The following is a 20,991-nucleotide window of genomic DNA, read 5'->3' as shown; positions in this document are numbered from 1 at the left end:
GTTTTCTATGTCCTCTGTTGTCTTAAAAACATTATTGTTATCCAAACTAAAATACGGTAAGCTTGTATTATTTTTTTCATTATCAATCTGCCATAGGAGCTAGTGTTTGTTTGTATCTACTTACAGTACATGGTACCTATTGTGTATGTATCATTTTTGTTATCAAATATACTGTTAGTTGATTGCCTGTCTCTTTAAGAGACAGATGGATTTATATACAGACAGTTGACAATACTTTTTCTTGCACTTCTTGGTGTTAACTTTGTTAAAACTGCGACTCAGTGGGACATGAATCAGATTGCTTCCTTGGGATGTTTTTTCTTTTTTTTTTTCCAAACTTGTGCGATTCAGCATGTACAAGGATTGACCTGTAGCTTAGGGGAGCAACAATACAGTAAAAAGACTGAAATAGGTCACTGCTTCTACCGCCTGGCTGCAACACCAACAGGTCTGGCTATTTTTAACAGTACTCATAACTTTATCAATCCAGAGGTATAATAAGCAGGCACATAAAGTACCGCGTTAATAAACGTGTATTTTTTTTAAGTGGGTCAAAAACAAAGGACTTTAACCTAATGTATAAATGATAAGAAGGATGTAACGGCGGTGGCGGCCTCAGGAACTTTTGAGGACTTAAGCCCAAAATGCCTTCTTAGTTGACATTGATCATTCAAAGAAATTCCCAGTGTCAATCACAGTGAAACAGTGAAAATGCCCCCCCTAATCCCTTTATGCGCTATGGGCCCTATTCTGCCATGCAAGTAAAAGGGAAAGGCTGCACAGTTGCACGAATTCTGGCCACACAGAATTTTCCCCCTCAACGTAAGTCTGTCACTGCGCGCCTTCATCCATGATGGGCGCTCTGGGTGGAGCTACCCTGAAATGTGGGAGTCCCCTGTCAAATCTGTCTGTATTGGTATTCCATTCTCCCATCGTCTTGAGTGCTTTTGCTCCGAGGCTGCGATAAGTCCAGCGCCCCAGGAGGTGAACGATTATATTACACTTGAAGTTTGGATGCAGTGTGCACCAGTGCACTACACATAATAAAATAGTAAACAAGACTTCCAGAAAGCTATCATATCTACTCTGATCACTTCAATTGCAGACAGCTGGTAATTAGGATAAAATAACTATAATGCCATTCTGAATGAACATACAAAATACCCGTCATTGAACGATGTGACTATTTATATGTGTTGAACTGTAACATCCATCGGGTGCTTTAGAATGAAAAAGGTGATCGTCAACAACTGTTTTGTTGAACAAAACAGGTTGCTTTCAGACACATCCATCAGCAAGGATGTAAAAAGCAGAATAACCCATTTAACTGTCAACTGTCACCCCACACACACACACACACGCGCACGCGCACACACACACGCACACACATAGCTGACAGTCACAACTTCACAAACAGTAACTGCTAAACAGAACACATAACTTCAGGGTGGCTACATGCACTTCACACATAACAAGTGAAACAAAGTTTAACCTATGGATTACTACATACATCCAGGAAAAAGACACAGTTGTATGTCCAAATACGGTTGATAAGCCTTATGTTACGCCATTGTCGCAACCTCCTTCCCTCCCACTCATGCAGAAACACAGCAAGTAAATAATGGTCATTTCGATTTTCAATGCTTAATTCAGAGTGGCAATATGGTCATTTTATCCTCAGACCAATGGATGTTTTCATTAATTGATCAGAGTAGATTTGATAGCTTTCTGGAAGTCTCTTGTATCATTTTATTATGTGTGGCGTACACTGAGTCCAAACTTCATGTGCAATATAACAAAGATGTAAGCAAAATCTCACGCTACAATATTATCACGGTATAAAGGCCAGGTACGATATTATTGTGGTGTTTTTAGGTGCAAATTATTGTGCAGGAACATACACTATTTCGAGCTAATATTAAAAAAATACAATCGAGTGTCATTAAAGTGACAATGTAAACATCCAGTATAGAAAGTGTAAAACAATAATGTTCACTTCAGAGTCTTTCAACTTTTACTGTCTGAGAAGCAGTGTCCTTCACAGTGGACATATTTATATCAGTCTGGAAAATGTTGTTTCTCATAAAAATTTAACAATTTAACTTTTAATATTGTAAATACCTCACAAACTGATCTTTAGCTTTGCTGGCTATGAATATATTTTTTGGGGTGACAGCTTATGAGGTGGCGACTTGTCCAAGGGTGCTGCCTTCCGCCTGTTTGCAGCTGGATAGGCTCCAGCCGCCCCGTAATATCGAGAGACAAGCGGTAGAAATGGATGAATGGGTTAAGGATTTATCAAGTAGCTTTTGAGTATTTCCCATGGTGTAAAGTTTATGTTTGGTGATTTTCCTCCGTGCGGCGCCACAGACTTTCTTACCTGCGCCAAAGAGGTTATGTTTCCGCCACGGTTTGTTGTGTGCTCGTTAGCAACATAACTCAAAAAGTTATGGATTTTTTCAGGAAATCCTCTCATCTTCCACAAACACACTTCACTTCCTGCTTGCGACGTTCCAAGCCACCCACTTTGTCGGCCTCGCACTGAGCAGAGGATTGTGAGAGATGTAGTTTATTTTCAGACCCAGCAAACGCTAGAGTGCCAGAAAAAAACTACACCTCAAGTTTTTGTTTGAAATAAAGCGGTATCTACACCCCTAAAATGTAATGTTTCACCTTTCCAGGGCGCTGGACTTTTTGCAGCCTTAGAAATATGGGTAACAGTACTTAAGATGATGGGAGAATAGAAGCAAAGCCAGATTTGACAAGAAATGTCCATGTTTTATGGATGTTCCACGCACAGCGTGTGTCCGGGATGAAGGCACTTAATGAAAGACTTACGTCGAAGGTGAGAATCTAAATGTCCAGAAACTGTGCAACAAGGCAGCTTTTCCTTCTTACTTGCATGGCCTTAGATGCACAAAAGCAGCCGAATACCACAGCCTATTCACACCTGAATGGCGGAATCGAGTGCCCATACAAAGAATTCCACGTGTTAGTGACTCAGTCAATGTGCCTTTTTTGAGCACCGTCACACAAAATAAGCAAACACGGGGCTAGAGAAAAATGGAAGTGGTTGCATTTTGACCAAGAATGTGAGAAACAGTATTGAATTTAAGATAGCACCATAGTGGCGTTTGCATGGCCCTTCCCTCCTTCCTCTCAATTTGCCAACAAGTCTTAAAAAAATTTAAAAGTGATGTTAAAAGGTAATTTGTCCATTTTATTCATTATGTATATGGATTTCACATTGGTTTTCAGCATGTAAAACTATAATTATTCTTTACAAAAGGTGTTTCGTGTAAAGATGTTGGGGTATCTAGAACTGAATAATTGGATTTACATTTACATTGGAAAAATTGATTGGGTTTTCGTACAACTCGGCCTTCTTCTGACCTTTTGGAAAGGATTATTAATAAAAACCTAGGCACTCCTGTCTCGCATATTTGCTTACTTGCTTGTGCAGTTCTTATTACATTGAAAGACGGAATAAAGTTTTTGGAATATGCTGTCAGGAGCTCATGACAGTGTGAATGTCTGACATAATAGTACATAAAAGCCAGATTTAAGCACAGAGTCAGACTTTTTAAGACCATGGTCTTAAACTTTTAAGAAGCTGATTACCAGTTTTCAATAAATTGATTACTCTTAATTTGTATTTTAATATCTTGCTCCTGTTACTTTGTTTTGCGTGTGAATGCTTCCCATACAATATGGTTGCAAGTGCAAAATTAACACTGATTTTGGAGAAAAACTGTTTGCTGACTACCTTTACTGCCTGCTGCAATAGAACAAGAGCCCATTCTCACAAGAAATGCAGAGACTTGATTTTCACTAATAATACTATCAAGAATACTAACTAAATGTTACTTTTTCAGCCCAGTGACTTAAGTTGTGTAAACCTACCCTGAAGTCAATGCCCACAGTGGAGATGAAGCTCCCAGCTAGAAAGGCTCCATCTTTGAAGCGTACCAGCAAGCAGGTCTTTCCAACACCTGAATCTCCCACCAGCATCACCTGAGACACATACACAAAGTGTTTGTGGCAGGGAAGGAAGCCTTGATCTATTCCAGAAACAGAATATTTGTGCTCAATATCATAGTGAGGCTATAGTGAAGATTGAAATAGTTGCGGTTAGGCATTGTGAAGTGTTTGTCATTCCAAGATGCCGAGGACAATAGGCAGTGTGCAGCGAAGGTGATCTTTCAATTCCAATGATAAAAGCAAAAATAACGTAGAGATTTTAGCATAACATATTCAATGTGAATAGTAGAGAGAGCGAAACCTAACAGTCGCCAGTGGCGAACAGGCTCCGTAAAACAAACTAAACTTCACTAAACAGTTGCGCGTTGCAAACAAGAATCAGGGTCTAAAAAAGAGGCACGATTGCGAATGGCCGCCGGTGTGTGTCCCAACCAACCGGAGCGCAGAAACAGAAATGAACCTCAAACACTGGAAAACCACAAACAAAGGAAAAACAAGACATGACCTGGGCTGACAGGTCTTGACATAAATCACATCAACAGTAAAAAGCATGCAGATTTTTAATACCGTATTTTCCGCATCATAAACCGCCCTGGGTTATAAGCCGCGCCTTCAATGAACGGCATATTTCAAAACTTTGTCCACCTATAAGCCGCCCCGTGTTATAAGCCGCATCTAACTGCGCTAAAGGGAATGTCAAAAAAACAGTCAGATAGGTCAGTCAAACTTTAATAATATATTAAAAACCAGCGTGATGTGGGCGCGCATGGAGTCGTATATCAACATGGACGGAGCTGCGTGAAAAAAGCCACCCGGCCTCTTCGCGTAAACTTCCCTTAACCACTCGCTCATCTTTTCTTCATCCATCCATCCCTTCGAGTTAGCTTTTATGATGACGCCGGCTGGAAAGGTCTCTTTTGGCAAGGTCTTCCTTTTGAATATCACCATGGGTGGAAGTTTCTGGCCATTAGCATGGCAAGCTAGAACCACGGTGAAGGATGACTTCTCATTCCCTGTGGTGCGAATATTCACCGTACGTGCTCCCGTTGTATCCACAGTGCGGTTCACAGGAATATCAAAAGTCAGTGGAACCTCGTCCATATTGATAATGTTCTCTGGCCGGATCTTTTTTTCAGCTATCTTGTTTTTACAATATGCACGGAAAGTAGCCAGCTTTTCTTGAAAGTCTTTAGGCAGTTGCTGTGAAATAGTAGTCCGTGTGCGGATGGAGAGATTGCGTCTTTTCATGAACCGGATCCCTGTTGCTTAGTAGGAGCCATTTTGTGGTCTTTACAGATGTAAACACACAAAGGAAATGAAACGTAATATCCGCGCGCTTCTTCTTCTTCTACGGGGCGGGTGGTTGCTTACAGTAGAAGAAGAAGCGCTTCCTCTTCTATGGGGGCGGGTGCTTACCTTGGCGGTTGCTTGCCGTAGAAGAAGAAGCGCTTCCGCTTCTACGGGGAAAAAAGATGGCGGCTGTTTACCGTAGTTGCGAGACCTAAACTTTATGAAAATGAATCTTAATATTAATCCATATATAAAGCGCACCGGGTTATAAGCTGCATTGTCAGCTTTTGAGTAAATTTGTGGTTTTTAGGTGCGGCTAATAGTGCGGAAAATACGGTAGTCATTTAGTGCTAAGAAGAAAGCTGAAAGCTCATTTAATTTACCGTACTTCTTTTTTGGACGATTTCTTCATGCAACTTCAACAAGTGTGGCAACTGCCAAGACAAGAACGAGGCTCTTCAGCACAGCCTCCATTATTATCCATGAAAGAAGGAGCAGACTGACAGTTGAGAAGGCGGACATTTAAATATTTCTAAAATAACAACCTACGCCTTATGTTGAGGTGGCTAAATGTATGTTACTTTTCAAGTGGATGTATTATTTTTGGTATATTATGTTATAATTATTGAATTACTGGTCAGAATTTAACTTGTTTTCAAGACACAGACCACATTGAGTGTGAAATATCTCTTAACTGGAATTATACTTATTTTTCCATTGTTTTACAAGTCAAATTAGAACTTTTGTTTTGCTTGATTTAATTTTATTTTTAAGGTTTGAAAGGTGGTTCTGGTGAGTCAATCAAAAATTATATTAAAAGCTATGTGTATTTAAAGTTTGTTTAAAAAAAAAAGTGACATCATAATGCACATGGTTAAATGTCTTAATTCAAGAAACCAGAATGTGTTGCACAGTTTTAACAAGGTGTTTTAATGACTAAGTCTAGCAAAGTATTATTCAGTCATTGCAGGATTTCAAAGGCTTTTTTTGTATTATTGTTGCCGCCAAAATGTCTGAATTCAAAAGGTTGTGGCTTATTTATTTATTTTTAATCAATTTTTAAAGTGTTTCTTGTAACCCTAACCTCAAAAACAAGATTTCAACAAAAATTGGAAAATACATTCTGTTTTAGTTTTGTACTTGTTCTGTAGCACATCAGACTTGAAAGTAGACACAGCAGTAAAGCACATACTCAAAACTCACTCTCAAACTACTGTACTGTTTGGAATAATCATAACTAATAATAATTAATTATAGAGAAAGAAAAGGCTTATTTATTGACTGCTGTGTGCTCTGTCATCCACAAGTTGCAGACCTTATCCGTGTGTTTTTTACGTTTGAAAAGTTTTTGTCCACCTTAAACATTAATTTATGTTACAACACATTTGCCTCTGCACGGAACATTTGTGAACTGTTGAGAGCGATCTATAGTGGTAATTTTTGCTCGTAAATGAGAGACGATGAGAGAATATCATCAAATTCAACATATCTGTCATGTAAATGTTGCAGATTTGCTAGAGAATATATCCTCAATAGTTTTACCCCGGATAAATAAAGGTGAAGAAGTTGCTTAAATACATGTAAACTAGAAAGTAAATGTTTTTATACTACATTTACCCAGAAGGCTTTGTGTTTTAGACAGAAATCTGAAGTATGTTTGAGCTACACGGGAGGTCGACAATTGTGCTGTTTCTGCAATAAAGAGCTGGAGTATTGCTACACATTGTTGTTCCTGCTTCGTTTACACAAGAAACAAACATACGTTTTGAGTAGACAGTTGACGTGCGTGTTTGAGCGCCGCTCAGAGACAACTTCGATTTGTGACATCGCAACATCACAAATTCCTTAAGGGATGATTATTACTATAACACAAAAGGTGAGAAGAAGGTTGGTGCTGGTATCAGATCAGTATTAGTATCATTAATGAATATGTCAGAGTATGTTGGTGACGAACCCCAAGATGCAGAGAAGGCGGAAGGCATTGTGCGGGAAAACATGATTTAATTTAACACTATAGCAAAAAAAAAAAAAAAAAGGGTACAAACAAAAGGCGCGCACAAGGCGGAGAACAAACTTGGCTATGAACTAAAATAGCACAAAGGCTAACTGTCGACAAGAAACAAAAACACTTACTGTCACACGAAGGAACTATGACATGAGCAGAGTGAACAAAAGTAGACAGAGCTACAACGACAAGTATTATGACAGGTAGTAGTGACAATAATCCAGCACTGACTGGAGAGGAAGGCAGGTTCAAATAGCAGCTGGCTGATTGACACCAGGTGTGGCCAGGTGCCAATCAGCCACAGCTGAGGGGACAAAGCACTCAGGGAGATAATCAGGAAATAACCAAAATAAGAGCACTGACAGGAAACAAAGACAGGAAAAACCAAAACCTAACTGAACTGTCAGTGACAAACCTGACAGAATATGGAAAAGTGGTATTGAACCATCTTTGCTATCACCAGCCCTTATGGAGTTTGTATTTTTTTTTTCTTTTACATATTTTTGATAGGTCATTGCCCCTAATGTAAGCAGACAATAATCATTGATCAACAATGATTCATTGATGTAACCCAACAATCGCTTTGCCTGGTTGAGGTTTGCAGTGGTCGAGAATCAGATTTTGCCGGTGTAGCTAATCCATCTCTGCCGGGCGTGTGCGTGCATCATTTTCTAATGTGTTATTCCATCAGCTCAGCAGCAATACACTCAGATGTAATAGTCCGTTGAGTTTAATTTGATACAACCACACAATAAGATATGGATATTGGGGTAGCACTTGAAGAGGTGTTAATCAAAGTGTGAAATTGTTTTTACAAATTTGCACCATGCTAATTTGCAGAAATAGTCAGTGCAAATGATTGTTTTTTCATCACAATTGTCAATGAAAATAAAGGACGTTTAGAAAGAAAACATTCAGTTACAACAAGGATGGATTGTTGACAAATGTGTTGCTGGAAAGAGAACAATATGACTACCAACGTTGTTGGGTTGCTTAATTAAAACCATATATGTGACTGACTTAAAAGTCAAGTATTTATGTTTTTATTGTATTTCTTTTCTATGCAAAAAATACCAAAATTGGAAAATTTAAAAAGTAAAAAAAAATCAAATTAAAGTAAAGTATTTTCTCATACATATTACAGATAGAAATGACAAGTTGTGATCTGATTTGTGGTACCAGGGAATATGACTGTAACATGCATCACTTTTAATTGATTGGGTTTTTGTATTTGACCACACAGGCAGAGGAATAGAATGGAGCGCTATGGGTTCATCTAATGCAGTCCTGCTCTAATAGTGAAGTGGGCCCTTCTGGGGAGGGCGTGATGCGATGGCAGGTGCAACGTGTGTGACCCCGGGGAACATGCAGTATCATGCTTCAAACTCCGCTTCGAAAAGCTGTGCAATGCAAAATGGGCTCATTGTAGCCATTAAACCTGACTTTTTCACTTTGATTTTTTAAAAATCCGCACAAATTGTTTTATCCATTTTTGTTTTGCACGGTGGAAGAGGGGTTAGTGCGTCTGCCTCACAATACGAAGGTCCTGACTGAGTAGTCGAGAGTTCAATCCCGGCCTCGGCATCTTTCTTTGTGGAGTTTGCATGTCCTCCCCCGTGACTGTGTGGGTTCCCTCCGGATACTCTGGCTTCCTCCCACCTCCAAAGACAGGCACCTGGGGATAGGTTGATTGGCAACACTAAATTGGCCCTAGCGTGTGAATGTGAGTGTGAATGTTGTCTGTCTATCTGTGTTGGCCCTGCGATGAGGTGGTGACTTGTCCAGGGTGTACCCCGCCTTCCGCCCGATTGTAGCTGAGATAGGCCCCAGCGCCCCCCCGCGACCCCGAAGGGAATAAGCGGTAGAAAATGGATGGATGGATGGAAGTTTAAAATGTTTTGAATAGTATGCTAATGTTGCTGATCAATTTGAATTTATTACTTTTTTAAGTTTATTTAATTGTATTTTTCAGTATCAAATGGTTTAAGTCTGTCAAAAAAAAGTTTTATTATTTTTGACGAATTTCAGGCAAATTGATGAATTTTCAATATTTTTTGCTACAGATTAAAAAAACCATGTTAACAAAGGGTATTATTTGTTGCAAATTGAGCTTCATCAATTATTTCTTTTTTATTGTTGTTTTGTATGTTAATAAGAATACAATGTTATTCAGAGGTGTACTTATAACAATTTTATAGACAAATTGTATTATATTGTCGCGGCAGAGAGTGGCGGGGCGTGAAATGTGTTCTTCTTCCTGGGGGGGCGTCACAGGAAATAATTGAGAAGTACTGGTGTAATGTGACAGCTAACATTACGACATTCTAATAAGAATTGTGAATGCAATCCTGAGATAAACACATGCAGCAACAAGCAGAAAACAAAAGGAAAAACAAAAGACAGCATACTTAAAATGTTCGGGCACAAAACCTGTATGAAGTGATATCTCAGCCATCTTTGAAGTGTGCAATATTGGTCAATCCAAATATCAACAGTATCATTACCAAGTGCAGCATTTGTATCAAAGTATGTTTTTCAGTTACCTTCTGTTTATTTTCACAATTTTTCACATAATGTTTCGTTGTTAATACAAACCCAAGGAAAAAGTCCTAAACCAAAGGAATTGAAAGAAAGCCAATTGTGTCAGTTATTTTGCACTACTGAATTCAATTTTGCTCAAAACTATTTACCATAACAAATTGGAATATTTTCTTTGTTATGTTACATTGTCTTATTGTGCTATTGTTAAATGTTTCATAAATGAGTTTGTTGATTTTCTTTTTAATTTGTCTTATATTTTATTGTTATTATAATCGTGATCGACACATCTTGTCAATCAGTTCTTCTCAAATAGTGGGGCGCAGTGTGATGCCATGCTTTATCAGTATAATGCAGTATCATGCTTCAAATCCTGCTTCGAAAAGCTGTGCACTACTAAACATGCTCATTGTACCCATTAATCTCGACTCACTCATTGTTATTAAAAAAATTATAACATTCAGCACAGATTGTTTTATTCAATGTTTGTTCGGGAGGTTAAAGTGTTTTATATATTGTTCTCTTCAATTCGTGTTGTTGATCAACTTGAATTTGTTATTATTTATGTAGTTTGTTTGACTGTATTTTTGAGATGGTTCAAGTCGGTCAAAACGTGTTTATTCTTTAAATGAGGATTGTTTGTATTATTATTTTAGGCATTCTAAATATTTTCTGTTGCAGACTAAAACACATTGTTAATAAAGTTATTTGTTGCAAGTTAATCAATATTTCTGTCTTTTTTTTGTTTTAGATTTCTTTAATGTGAGTAAGGATACAATGTTATGCAGAAATGTACTTTAACAATTTAGTAAAGTAAGAGTACCAATATTGGCGATTCTGGCCATTTCCCAGCAGGCACAACACATTAAAACAACGTTGAGAACTTGTTGAATTAGTTCCTGGTGTTGAGCAATTCAAAATTAACATTGAAACAACATGCTTTTTGACGACGTTTAATCAATGTTGGGTTCTGACGTTGATTTGACCATTGAAATGTGTTCATTTCCCAACCAACATTGTACAACACAAATACAATGTTGAAACAACATGCTTTTTATGACGTTTATTCAATGTCAGGTTCTGACGTTGATTTGACCATTGAAATTTGGTCATTTCCCAACCAACAACAAGGATTAAACGTCGGACATCAACGTTATCTCAATTTACAAATACAACTATTTTGCAACGTGGTTTTCAAAGTCAGTTTTTAAGGACATGTATAATCAACGTTGTATCAATGTTTTGTGCCTGCTGGGTTGTGTGTATTTAGTATCGGATCTATACCAAAATTGGCAGTATCACCCATTAGTGATGTGTGATGCCACTGATTTTCTTTCAGATTCGAAACGGAATAAAATTCAGGCAAATATCGGCGATACCAATCCAATACCAATACTTTGTGCAAATTTCTAATGCGTCTAGTAAAATATTTGTGTATTTCAAATGTTGCTGCTCTTGGGGAATCATCTTCAACCAATATAAAATCACATGGCGTTATTCTGCACTCACTGCCTAATCTTATATATATTCAACTCTGTATGTACTATCTCCAAATAGCCTCAAATAAAATGATACATACTCTTGCTGTTTTGGAATACTGACTGACTCATTTTAATTGCCAGTCATTTTCTTAAATAAACAGTTTGCAATCATTGCAACATTTCTGCCAGTGGGTGTATGTGTATTAAAAAAAAAAAAAATAGACGTTCAGCGAAGTTAATATCCCATATGATTTGTGGCTTTACTATTTTGTAAAACGGACTAAACTTGCCAAAAAATTAACTACAACAAGATTGATTTTTTTTTAAATTATTTTAAAAGATTGAAAATTGCCATCAATTCCACGTGGGTGCTTGGCATTGTCCGTGGGTGCTCGGCCCCGAAGCACCCACAGGATCAGTGCCTAAGTGTGCAATGGCTGTTTTATTGCAATTGCTATGTATAATTTAATGGCACATAGATTATGAATTATTTAGGAAACTTTACCTGAATAAATATATGCTTCTTTTTTTTTGACCCATGTGTTTCCCACCAATCACTTTTCATTTAGACAATATGTCAATGTTTTAGTTACTTTACACTGTGTTCCTGTTATTGGTATACGATATCTGAAATAACTAAAGTATCACATTTTGATATTTTGATTTGAGAATGGATATTAGACCATACAAGTTTGGCATCGATATTTCAGTATCGATCCGCACATCACTATCGCCCACCCCATACTACACCCAACTTCATGTTTCACTGACCGGGAATAACACAAACTATGGCATCTAAACGAAAGAAAGTAATTTATGTATTTGTTTTTCTACCACCACCACTCACCTTGAATGCGATATCATAAAACTCCCCGCTGCCGTTGATGGACGGTCCGCTGGGGTAAACAAGACCGGAGGTCGGTGAAGCCCCGGCGGTCAGACCCTTCCCCGTCCTCCCGCCGCCCGGCGACCCTTTGGGGCTCTTTGAGATACCTATGCCCTTTAACGTCTTCTTCCTGGACATGGCTCTGGTAATAAGTGGAGTTAACAGCATGTGGAAAAGTAAAACCAAAATGAGGCTGTCAATCTCTCAGCGACTTGGTTTTAAATAAGGAGGTTCACACTAAACCATTGCTTGTAATATTGAAAATAAATACTCAGGCGTGTGTCGGGGAAGCGACAGTGAAAGTCTTGACAATGTAAACAGCTCTCTCTCTCTCTCTCTCTCTCTCTCTCTCTCTCTCTCTCTCTCTCTCTCTCTCTCTCTCTCTCTCTCTCTCTCTCTCTCTCTCTCTCTCTCTCTCTCTCTCTCTCTCTCTCCTCCCTCTCTCCTGGTGCTCCTTGGAGTGAACACAACATGGTCCTCCTGCAGCTTTAAAGGGAAAGTCCACTCATCACCTTATCCTATATAATAGGGTTGTGGGAAAAAATCGATTCGAATTCAAATCGCCATTCTCACGTTGTACAATTCAGTATCGATTCTCATTTTTCAAAAATCGATTCTTTTTTTTCTTTTTTTTTCTCCCTTTTTTTTTTAAATTAATCAATCCAACAAAACAATACACAGCAATACCATAACAATGCAATCCAATTCCAAAACCAAACCCGACCCAGCAACACTCAGAACAGCAATAAACAGAGCAATTGAGGGGAGACACAAACACAATCCAAAAGTAGTGAAACAAAAATGAATATTATCAACAACAGTATCAATATTAGCTACAATTTCAACATAGCAGTGATTAAAAATCCCTCATTGACATTATCATTAGACATTTATAAAAATAAATAAAAAAAGAACAGTAGTGTCACAGTGGCTTACACTTGCATCGTGTCTCATAAGCTTGCATGACAACACACTGTGTCCAATATTTTCACAAAGATAAAATAAGTCATATTTTTGGTTCATTTAATAGTTAAAACAAATTGACATTATTGCAATCAGTTGATAAAACATTGTCCTTTACAATTATAAAAGCTTTTTACAAAAATCTAGGCAAGGCAAGGCAACTTTATTTGTATAGCGCTTTTCATACACAAGGCAGACTCAAAGTGCTTCACAGACAACAAAGTGAAATGAAAGAAAATAAAATAAAAGCAAAATTAAAATGCAGACAATAAAAATAAAAACAGTGCGGACATTAAAAGTTAAAAGATTAAAAGATTTAGCTGAAAGCTAAGGTGAACATAAAAGTTTTCAGTCTAGTTTTAAAACTAGTCAGAGTTGGGGAAAGTCTGACATCTTCAGGAAGTTTATTCCAGCTATTTGTTGCATAGTGACTGAATGATGCTCTCCCTTGATTTGAGTTTAGTCTGGGAACCGCTCAGAAGATCTTAGTGATCTAGAGGGCTTATATAGTGGGAGCATATCAGTGATATACTTCAACCCTAGACCATGTAGTGATTTATATGTGAGCAGGAGGATTTTGAAATCAATTCTCTGATGTACAGGGAGCCAATGTAAGGATTTAAGAATTGGTGTAATGTGCTCACATTTTTTGGTCTTTGTTAGAACTCTAGCAGCAGCGTTCTGAACAAGCTGTAGCTGCCTGACAGTTTTTTTTGGGAAGACCTGCAAGGAGACCATTACAATAGTCTAGCCTACTGGTAATAAAGGCATGTACAAGTTTTTCTAAGTCTTGAGCTGACATGAGCCCTCTAAGTCTTGTTACATTTTTGAGGTGATAGTAGGCCGATTTTGTTACTGATTTGATGTGACTGTCAAAATATAAATCAGAATCTAAAATAACCCCAAGATTTCTGGCTTTATTTGAGGTTTTTAGGGACAGTGATTGAAGGTGTTGGATGATCTACTACTCTGCTTGCATGTCAGCAGACTGGGGTAGATCCTGCTGAAATCCTATGTATTGAATGAATAGAGAATTGTTTTGAATCGGAAAAATATCGTTTTTGAATCGAGAATCGCGTTGAATCAGAAAAAAATCGCTTTATAATCGAATCGTGACCCCAAGAATCGATATTGAATCAAATCGTGGGACACCCAAAGATTCGCAGCCCTACTATATAACATGCACAAAATTAGGTACATATTCGTCAAATAGGTAATTAAAATTGTTCTCATCGATAACAGGGGTTCCGAAGTGCGGCCGGGGGTCTTTTTTGTATGGAAGTAGAATTGACTCACGTCAACTTATATATATCAATATGATATTAATACATATGCACATATTAATAAATATACAAATACAAATACAAATGTGATATACAAATAAATAAATCATTTGTTTAAATAAACGCATATTTGTAAATATATTTTTGAGATTTGAAAATACATACAAATAAAATGTATAAATATAAAAAATGTGACATACAAATAAATCAAGAATTTCTATAAATAAACGTGTATTTGTAAATATATTTTTGAGATTTGAATATAATAATGCTTGATTTTGTATTTGTATTTGTATTGAATTTGCATATGCGGATCACTTTTTTTGCTTTTTTGTCGATGATACATTCTTACCACAAACCAGATGCACAAATAAATGTGACCTACACACTCCCCTGAACAACCAGCAGAGGGCACTGCAGCCAGAGCAGTCTAATGCATTATATGTATTAAATGCAAAATGCCCGGAGTTCTCTGCACAAAAACAATCCAAATCTTTACAGAGAGAACGCACAACGGGCCTGAGCTAGCTACCATTAGCGTTGTATTAGCTAATGCAAATGTATCCAGTTAATCTGAAAGACCTCGCTAGCTGCTTATTTTATTGTATCAATGCCGTTTAATGACCTTGTCCCGATGTAGATACTGATCTCTTATCAGTGCAATGTGTCAAATCATCCCAAAAGTCATGACGTAATATGACCCTCCCTAGTGCGCCTCTGATTGGCTCGCCAGTGTCTGACCATGTCTGTGACCCAGACCGCTCTGGCTGCAGTGCCCCTTTATTTATACAAATTATTTATGTATTTGTATATCACATTTGTATTTGTATTTGTATATGCATTAATATATGCATATGTATTAATATCATATTGATATATATATAAGTTGATGTGAGACAATTCTACTTCCATATTTTTGCCGCACATCAATAGTTTTTAATTGGCCCTTCACATGTTCTGAAATTGGAAGGAATGAGGTAGAGTCGCCATTCATTCATCATTCATGTATTTATTTGACAGGGACAGTACAATTAAACATTGCTACCCATAGGTAACCGATGTCAAAGTACATAAGACTTCTAGCCACAGGCTAATTTGCAACCCCTCGTCCCTGGTTAGGCTTTTTAAAAAAGATAAGAAAAGTGAGAAACACATACAAAAGGACGAAAACAAGTACAAAAATAAAAACACATTGAAAATAATTGGCCCCATTTGTCCATACTACATCCAGTTCTAGTGCTCACACTTCAGATTTTCTTTAAGCCAGTTTTTCAGTTTTGTGGAGAAAAGTTTAATGTCCGACTGTGACTTTAACTCCAGTGGCGAAGAGTTCCACAGATGTGAGGCCTTCACTGAGAATGCAGACTGACCCAGAGTGATCCGGCACCTTTTCACTCTACAGTTCCCACCGACTACAGCTCGGGTCTGCACACCTTCACTATACTGTATCTTTGTATTTCTTGACACATCACATCATGGGCTAATCCATTAAGACACTTAAAAATAGCTTTTAAAAATTAGAAATGTATACATTTATCAAAACTCATCATGTTATATTTTTGGGTAATATGGCAGTGATGATGCTTCATTGGTTTTCGGTCAAATATCTTTAGTGTTTGTTTATATAAAGACAACAGAAGCTTCACTACACATTTCATGGCCTGTCCCCCGACCATGGCACAATACTACGTATGGGATAAAATCATTGCATGCATGTAAACTTGTGCAGCTTGAACAGATAAACAAGGCCTAATAAGCCTGAAACGGTTTATATTTATTTTTATGGTCTTAGTCATTTTTATAATATGGCCATCAAATTTTAGCTTAGGGTCCAAAATAACACCCAAATATTTAAATTCCTTTACCTGCTCTATTTTATTTTGATTAATGTTGACTTGTATTTCATTTAATGATTGTTTCTTCAAAGCGAAACACATTGACACTGTTTTGTTATAATTTTGGGTTAAACAGTTATTAAACAATTACATCGCGCTTCGAAGTTTGCGGTTTGACCATCCATCCATCCATATTCTACCGCTTGTCCCTTTTGGGGTCGCCGGCTTGACCATATTGCGGAGATTTTGTTTTTTAAGCATATTCTACGTATTTGAATGACTAAAATAGACAAGTTTTAGCAAAAGTAGGAATCATTCATTTTAAATAGAATATTTTCAAAACTGTTTACGACCTTCCAACTAGATCGAGCCCCCGAGAAATAAATGGTAAATGGGTTGTACTTGTATAGCGCTTTTCTACCTTCAAGGCACTGAAAGCGTTTTGACACTATTTCCACATTCACCCATTCACACACACATCCACACACACACAGTGCCATGCAAGGCACTAACCACGACCCATCAGAAGCAAGGGTGAAGTGTCTTGCTCAAGGACACAATGGACGTGACTCGGGTGGTAGAAGCCGGGGATCGAACCAGGAACCCTCAGGTTGCTGTCAAGTACATATACATACATACATACACTCATGTACATATTAATGTTGTTGCCCTATGGGAAATTGGGTAACACATGACACACTGACAAAGCTTAACCTATTGTTACTATAACAATCTACAAGGTTAATATAGTTGGATTCTCTTTCTTCCCCTCCATGTATCTGCTTTCTTTTGTATTTCAAGTTATCATTACATATATGTATTGTTGCATTTGAACAATTGTATTGTTGATAATAGAAGTAATTATTGCTATTATTCAATATCAATAGTGCTATTTCTATTGGTATTTGTATTGCTCCATTTGTAGTGTAATAATATTCATTGTCATTTCTGTATTATTATTTATTTCACTAACTGCTTCTCTGCTATCACTTTTACCATCATATTTGTACATATCCTATTTGCTGATGGTGTTCTATTGTTGTTGTAGTTGTTGTTATTGTTATTGTTGTGTTTGCTGTTGTTCTTGTCGTCTCTCTGTCTTATCCCCCTCTTGTCCCCACAATTTCCCCCTCTATTTTCCTTTTTTTCTCTTTCCCTTCTGCTCCGGCCCGGCTGCACCAAATGTTAATAAAAATAATTTAATAAAGTCAAATACAAATAAGGCAACAAAAGAAGTATCCCACACTTCTCTTTTGTAAACTAAATTTGTACAGCCGATATGGGCATCTACATCAACTATATGATTTGCCTGAGTAGCTGGACAGGACGGAAAAAAAAAATAAATAAATAAAAAAACACTGTTCCAGTAAAGAAACACCCGTCACCTTTACACCCTTTTAATCCAACATAGAATAGAATAGAATAAAATTGAACATACCTTTATTGTCATTGTACAACGAAATTGCAAGCAAACCCATTTAGTGCAAATTCATAGATGAAACATAAAAAACATAGGAACATTGGTATTAAGATAAAAAGATAAAAATAAATAGATAAAAAACATAAAATACCAAGCACACAGCTCACATGCACAGTCATTATTTTTTATGTTCAGCGAAAACTATTGCTCTCGGGTAGAAAGTGTTCTTGAACCTGTTTGTCCGGCATTTTATCGTCCTGTATCTCCTGCCCGAGGGCAGCAGTTCAAAAAGTTTATGTCCAGGGTGAGATGGGTCCCATATGATGTTTTGGGCCTTTTGGAGGCACCTGGCACTGTACAGCTCATCTAGGCAAGGGAGGAGAGAGAACAGCCAGTGATCTTCTTTATGACCCTCTGAAGTGCATTTCTCTCTGCCGCTGTGCAGCTGGCATACCATACACACATGCAGTATGGCAACACACACACACAACATAGAAGTACTTCTAAGATATTGTCTGTTACGCCCCATCAGGAAGAAGAAAACATTTCGCCCACAAGCACGCACCCACCGCCGCGACTGTAGGGGGAGTTGTCTATAAAGTTGTTATAAGTACACCTCTGCTTGACATTGTATGTTTATTAAGATGAAAGAAAACTTAAAAGAAAAAAGAAGGAAAGACAGATCATTTACAACAAAGAAACACTTCATTAACCTTTTGAAAAACTCCCCCCAAAATTAATAAATCCTTATTTAAGTTTTAAATATTTTTTGACCAACTTAAACCATTTGATTTTGAAAAATACAATTAAATAAACTCAATAAATAATAATACATTATAATTGATCAACAACATAAACTCAGGAGCACAATATTTAAAACAATTTAACGTACAAAACAAAAATGTGTGCTGAAGTCAGGATTAATGGTTACAATGAGCACGTTTTGCAGCGCACAGCTTTTTGAAGCGAGGTTTTAAGCATGATACTGCAAGCGTGTTGCACGGTGTCAGACTTACAACAACTCACAATTTGATTACAACTTCCGAGTTGTCGATTTGATTCAGAATCAATTCTGGATTCAACATGATTTATCGATCCAAACCGATTGTGGGAATATTATTTGGTGTAAAAAATGATAAAACACTTTCAAAACAGATAAAAAGCTCCTCTGGGCTGCTAATGAATGACATTTAGGTGCAGTGAGTAAGTGCAAAGGTGGCCTAACACACGTCTTTTTAAACATTATTAAAACAAATTATATAGGTGTTAAGTGTGTGTGTATATATATACATAGGGTTAGGGTTAGGACCATGCAGAATAAGGCATTAATAAGTACTTAATGACTAATTAAGACCCAATATGTTACTAATTTGCATGTTAATAAGCAACTAAATAATGGTCAATATGTTCCCCATACGAAAGTGTTACCATATATGTAAATATATATATATACATATACTGTATACATATACACACATATACACATACAGTCGTGGTCAAAAGTTTACATACACTTGTAAAGAACATAATGTCATGGCTGTCTTGAGTTTCCAATAATTTCTACAACTCTTATTTTTTTGTGATAGAGTGATTGGAGCACATACTTGTTGGTCACAAAAAACATTCATGAAGTTTGGTTCCTTTATGAATGTATTATGGGTCTACTGAAAATGTAACCAAATCTGCTGGGTCAAAAGTATACATACAGCAATGTCAATATTTGGTTACATGTCCTTTGGCAAGTTTCACTGCAATAAGGCGCTTTTGGTAGCCATCCACAAGCTTCTGGTTGAATGTTTGACCACTCCTCTTGACAAAATTGGTGCAGTTTAGCTAAATTTGTTGGTTTTCTGACATGGACTTGTTTCTTCAGCATTGTCCACATGTTTAAGTGAGGACTTTGGGAAGACCATTCTAAAACCTTCATTGTAGCCTGATTTAGCCATTCTTTTATCACTTTTGATGTGTGTTTGGGGTCATTGTCCTGTTGGATCACCCAACTGCACCCAAGACCCAACCTCCGGGCTGATCATTTTAGGTTGTCCTGAAAAATTTGGAGGTAATCCTCCTTTTTAATTGTCCCATTTACTCTCTGTAAAGCACCAGTTCCATTGGCAGCAAAACAGGCCCAAAGCATAATACTACCTCCAAACATATTGTTGGGTATTTTGGCCAAACAGCTCAATTTTAGTTTCATCTGACCACAGAACTTTCCTCCAGAAGGTCTTATCTTTGTCCATGTGATCAGCAGCAAACTTTAGACGAGCCTTAAGGTGTCGCTTCTGGAGCAAGGGCTTCTTTCTTGCATGGTAGCCTCTCAGTCCATGGCGATGCAAAACACGCTTGACTGTGGACACTGACACCTGTGTTCCAGCAGCTTCCAATTCATTGCAGGCCTGCTTTTTGGTGGTTCTCGGTTGACTCTTGATCATCCTGACCAATTTTCTCTCAGCGGCAGGTGATAGCTTGCGTTTTCTTCCTGATCGTGGCAGTGACAAAACTGTGCCATACACTTTATACTTACAATTGTCTGCACAGTTTCTCTTGGGACCTTAAGCCGCTTTGAAATGGCTCCAAGTGACTTTCCTGACTTGTTCAAATCAATGATTTGTTTTTTCAGATCTGTGCTGAGTTCCATTGACTTTCCCATTGTCGCGTTTGTAACTGAGTCTAATGACTGCATCAAATGAGCCCTATGGGCTCAGAGAAGTTAACGGGTGTTGTCAATCATAATCACTCACATGAAGTTAAGAGGCCATGCCATGAAGCTAATTTGATTTGATTGTAATTTTTCTACATCACCAAAATTGATAATGTATGTTGCTGTACGTATACTTTTGACCCAGCAGACTTGGTCACATTTTCAGTAGATCCATAATAAATTCATAAAAGAACCAAACTTCATGAATGTTTTTTGTGACAAACAAGTATGTGCTCCAATCACTCTATCACAAAAAAATATAAGAGTTGAAGACATTATTGGAAATTCAAGACAGCCATGACATTATGTTCTTTACAAGTGCAGTGTATGTAAACTTTTGACCACGACTGTACATATACGCACACACATAAATATATATATATATACACACTACATACATATATATACATACATATATATATATATACAGTATATATATATATATATATATATATATATATATATATATATATATATATATATATATATATACATACTGTTTATACATATAATTTGATGTTTGAACATTTTGAATCAATTTATAATTGGAATGGATAAAAATCAGGATCCAGATGTAATTTTTTGTCTACTATATTGTATTATAGGAG

General features: G+C 37.2%; 1 protein-coding gene across 3 annotated transcripts in view; it reads right to left on the bottom strand.

Annotated features, from left to right (window-relative positions):
* Nucleotides 1–12,480, bottom strand: part of LOC133610720 (ras-related protein Rab-26) — a 133,284-nt gene extending 120,804 nt beyond the window's left edge. For 2 of the 3 annotated variants that reach the window (XM_061967264.1, XM_061967265.1), the window contains exons 1-2: nucleotides 12,143–12,480; nucleotides 3,904–4,014 (exon numbers count right to left, since the gene is read on the bottom strand). In XM_061967264.1, the coding sequence (XP_061823248.1) occupies nucleotides 3,904–4,014; nucleotides 12,143–12,349 (318 nt within the window). In that variant the 5' untranslated portion in view covers nucleotides 12,350–12,480. The remainder of the gene's footprint in view (nucleotides 1–3,903; nucleotides 4,015–12,142) is intronic. The other variant, XM_061967267.1, reaches the window with a different exon arrangement.
* Between the last annotated feature and the right edge of the window lie 8,511 nt (nucleotides 12,481–20,991).

This window comes from Nerophis lumbriciformis, linkage group LG11, assembly GCF_033978685.3.
Source record: "Nerophis lumbriciformis linkage group LG11, RoL_Nlum_v2.1, whole genome shotgun sequence".
Taxonomy (NCBI): Eukaryota; Metazoa; Chordata; class Actinopteri; order Syngnathiformes; family Syngnathidae; genus Nerophis; species Nerophis lumbriciformis.
The sequence above is the reverse complement of the archived record's forward strand: the minus strand, read 5'-3'. Positions and strand labels throughout refer to the sequence as shown.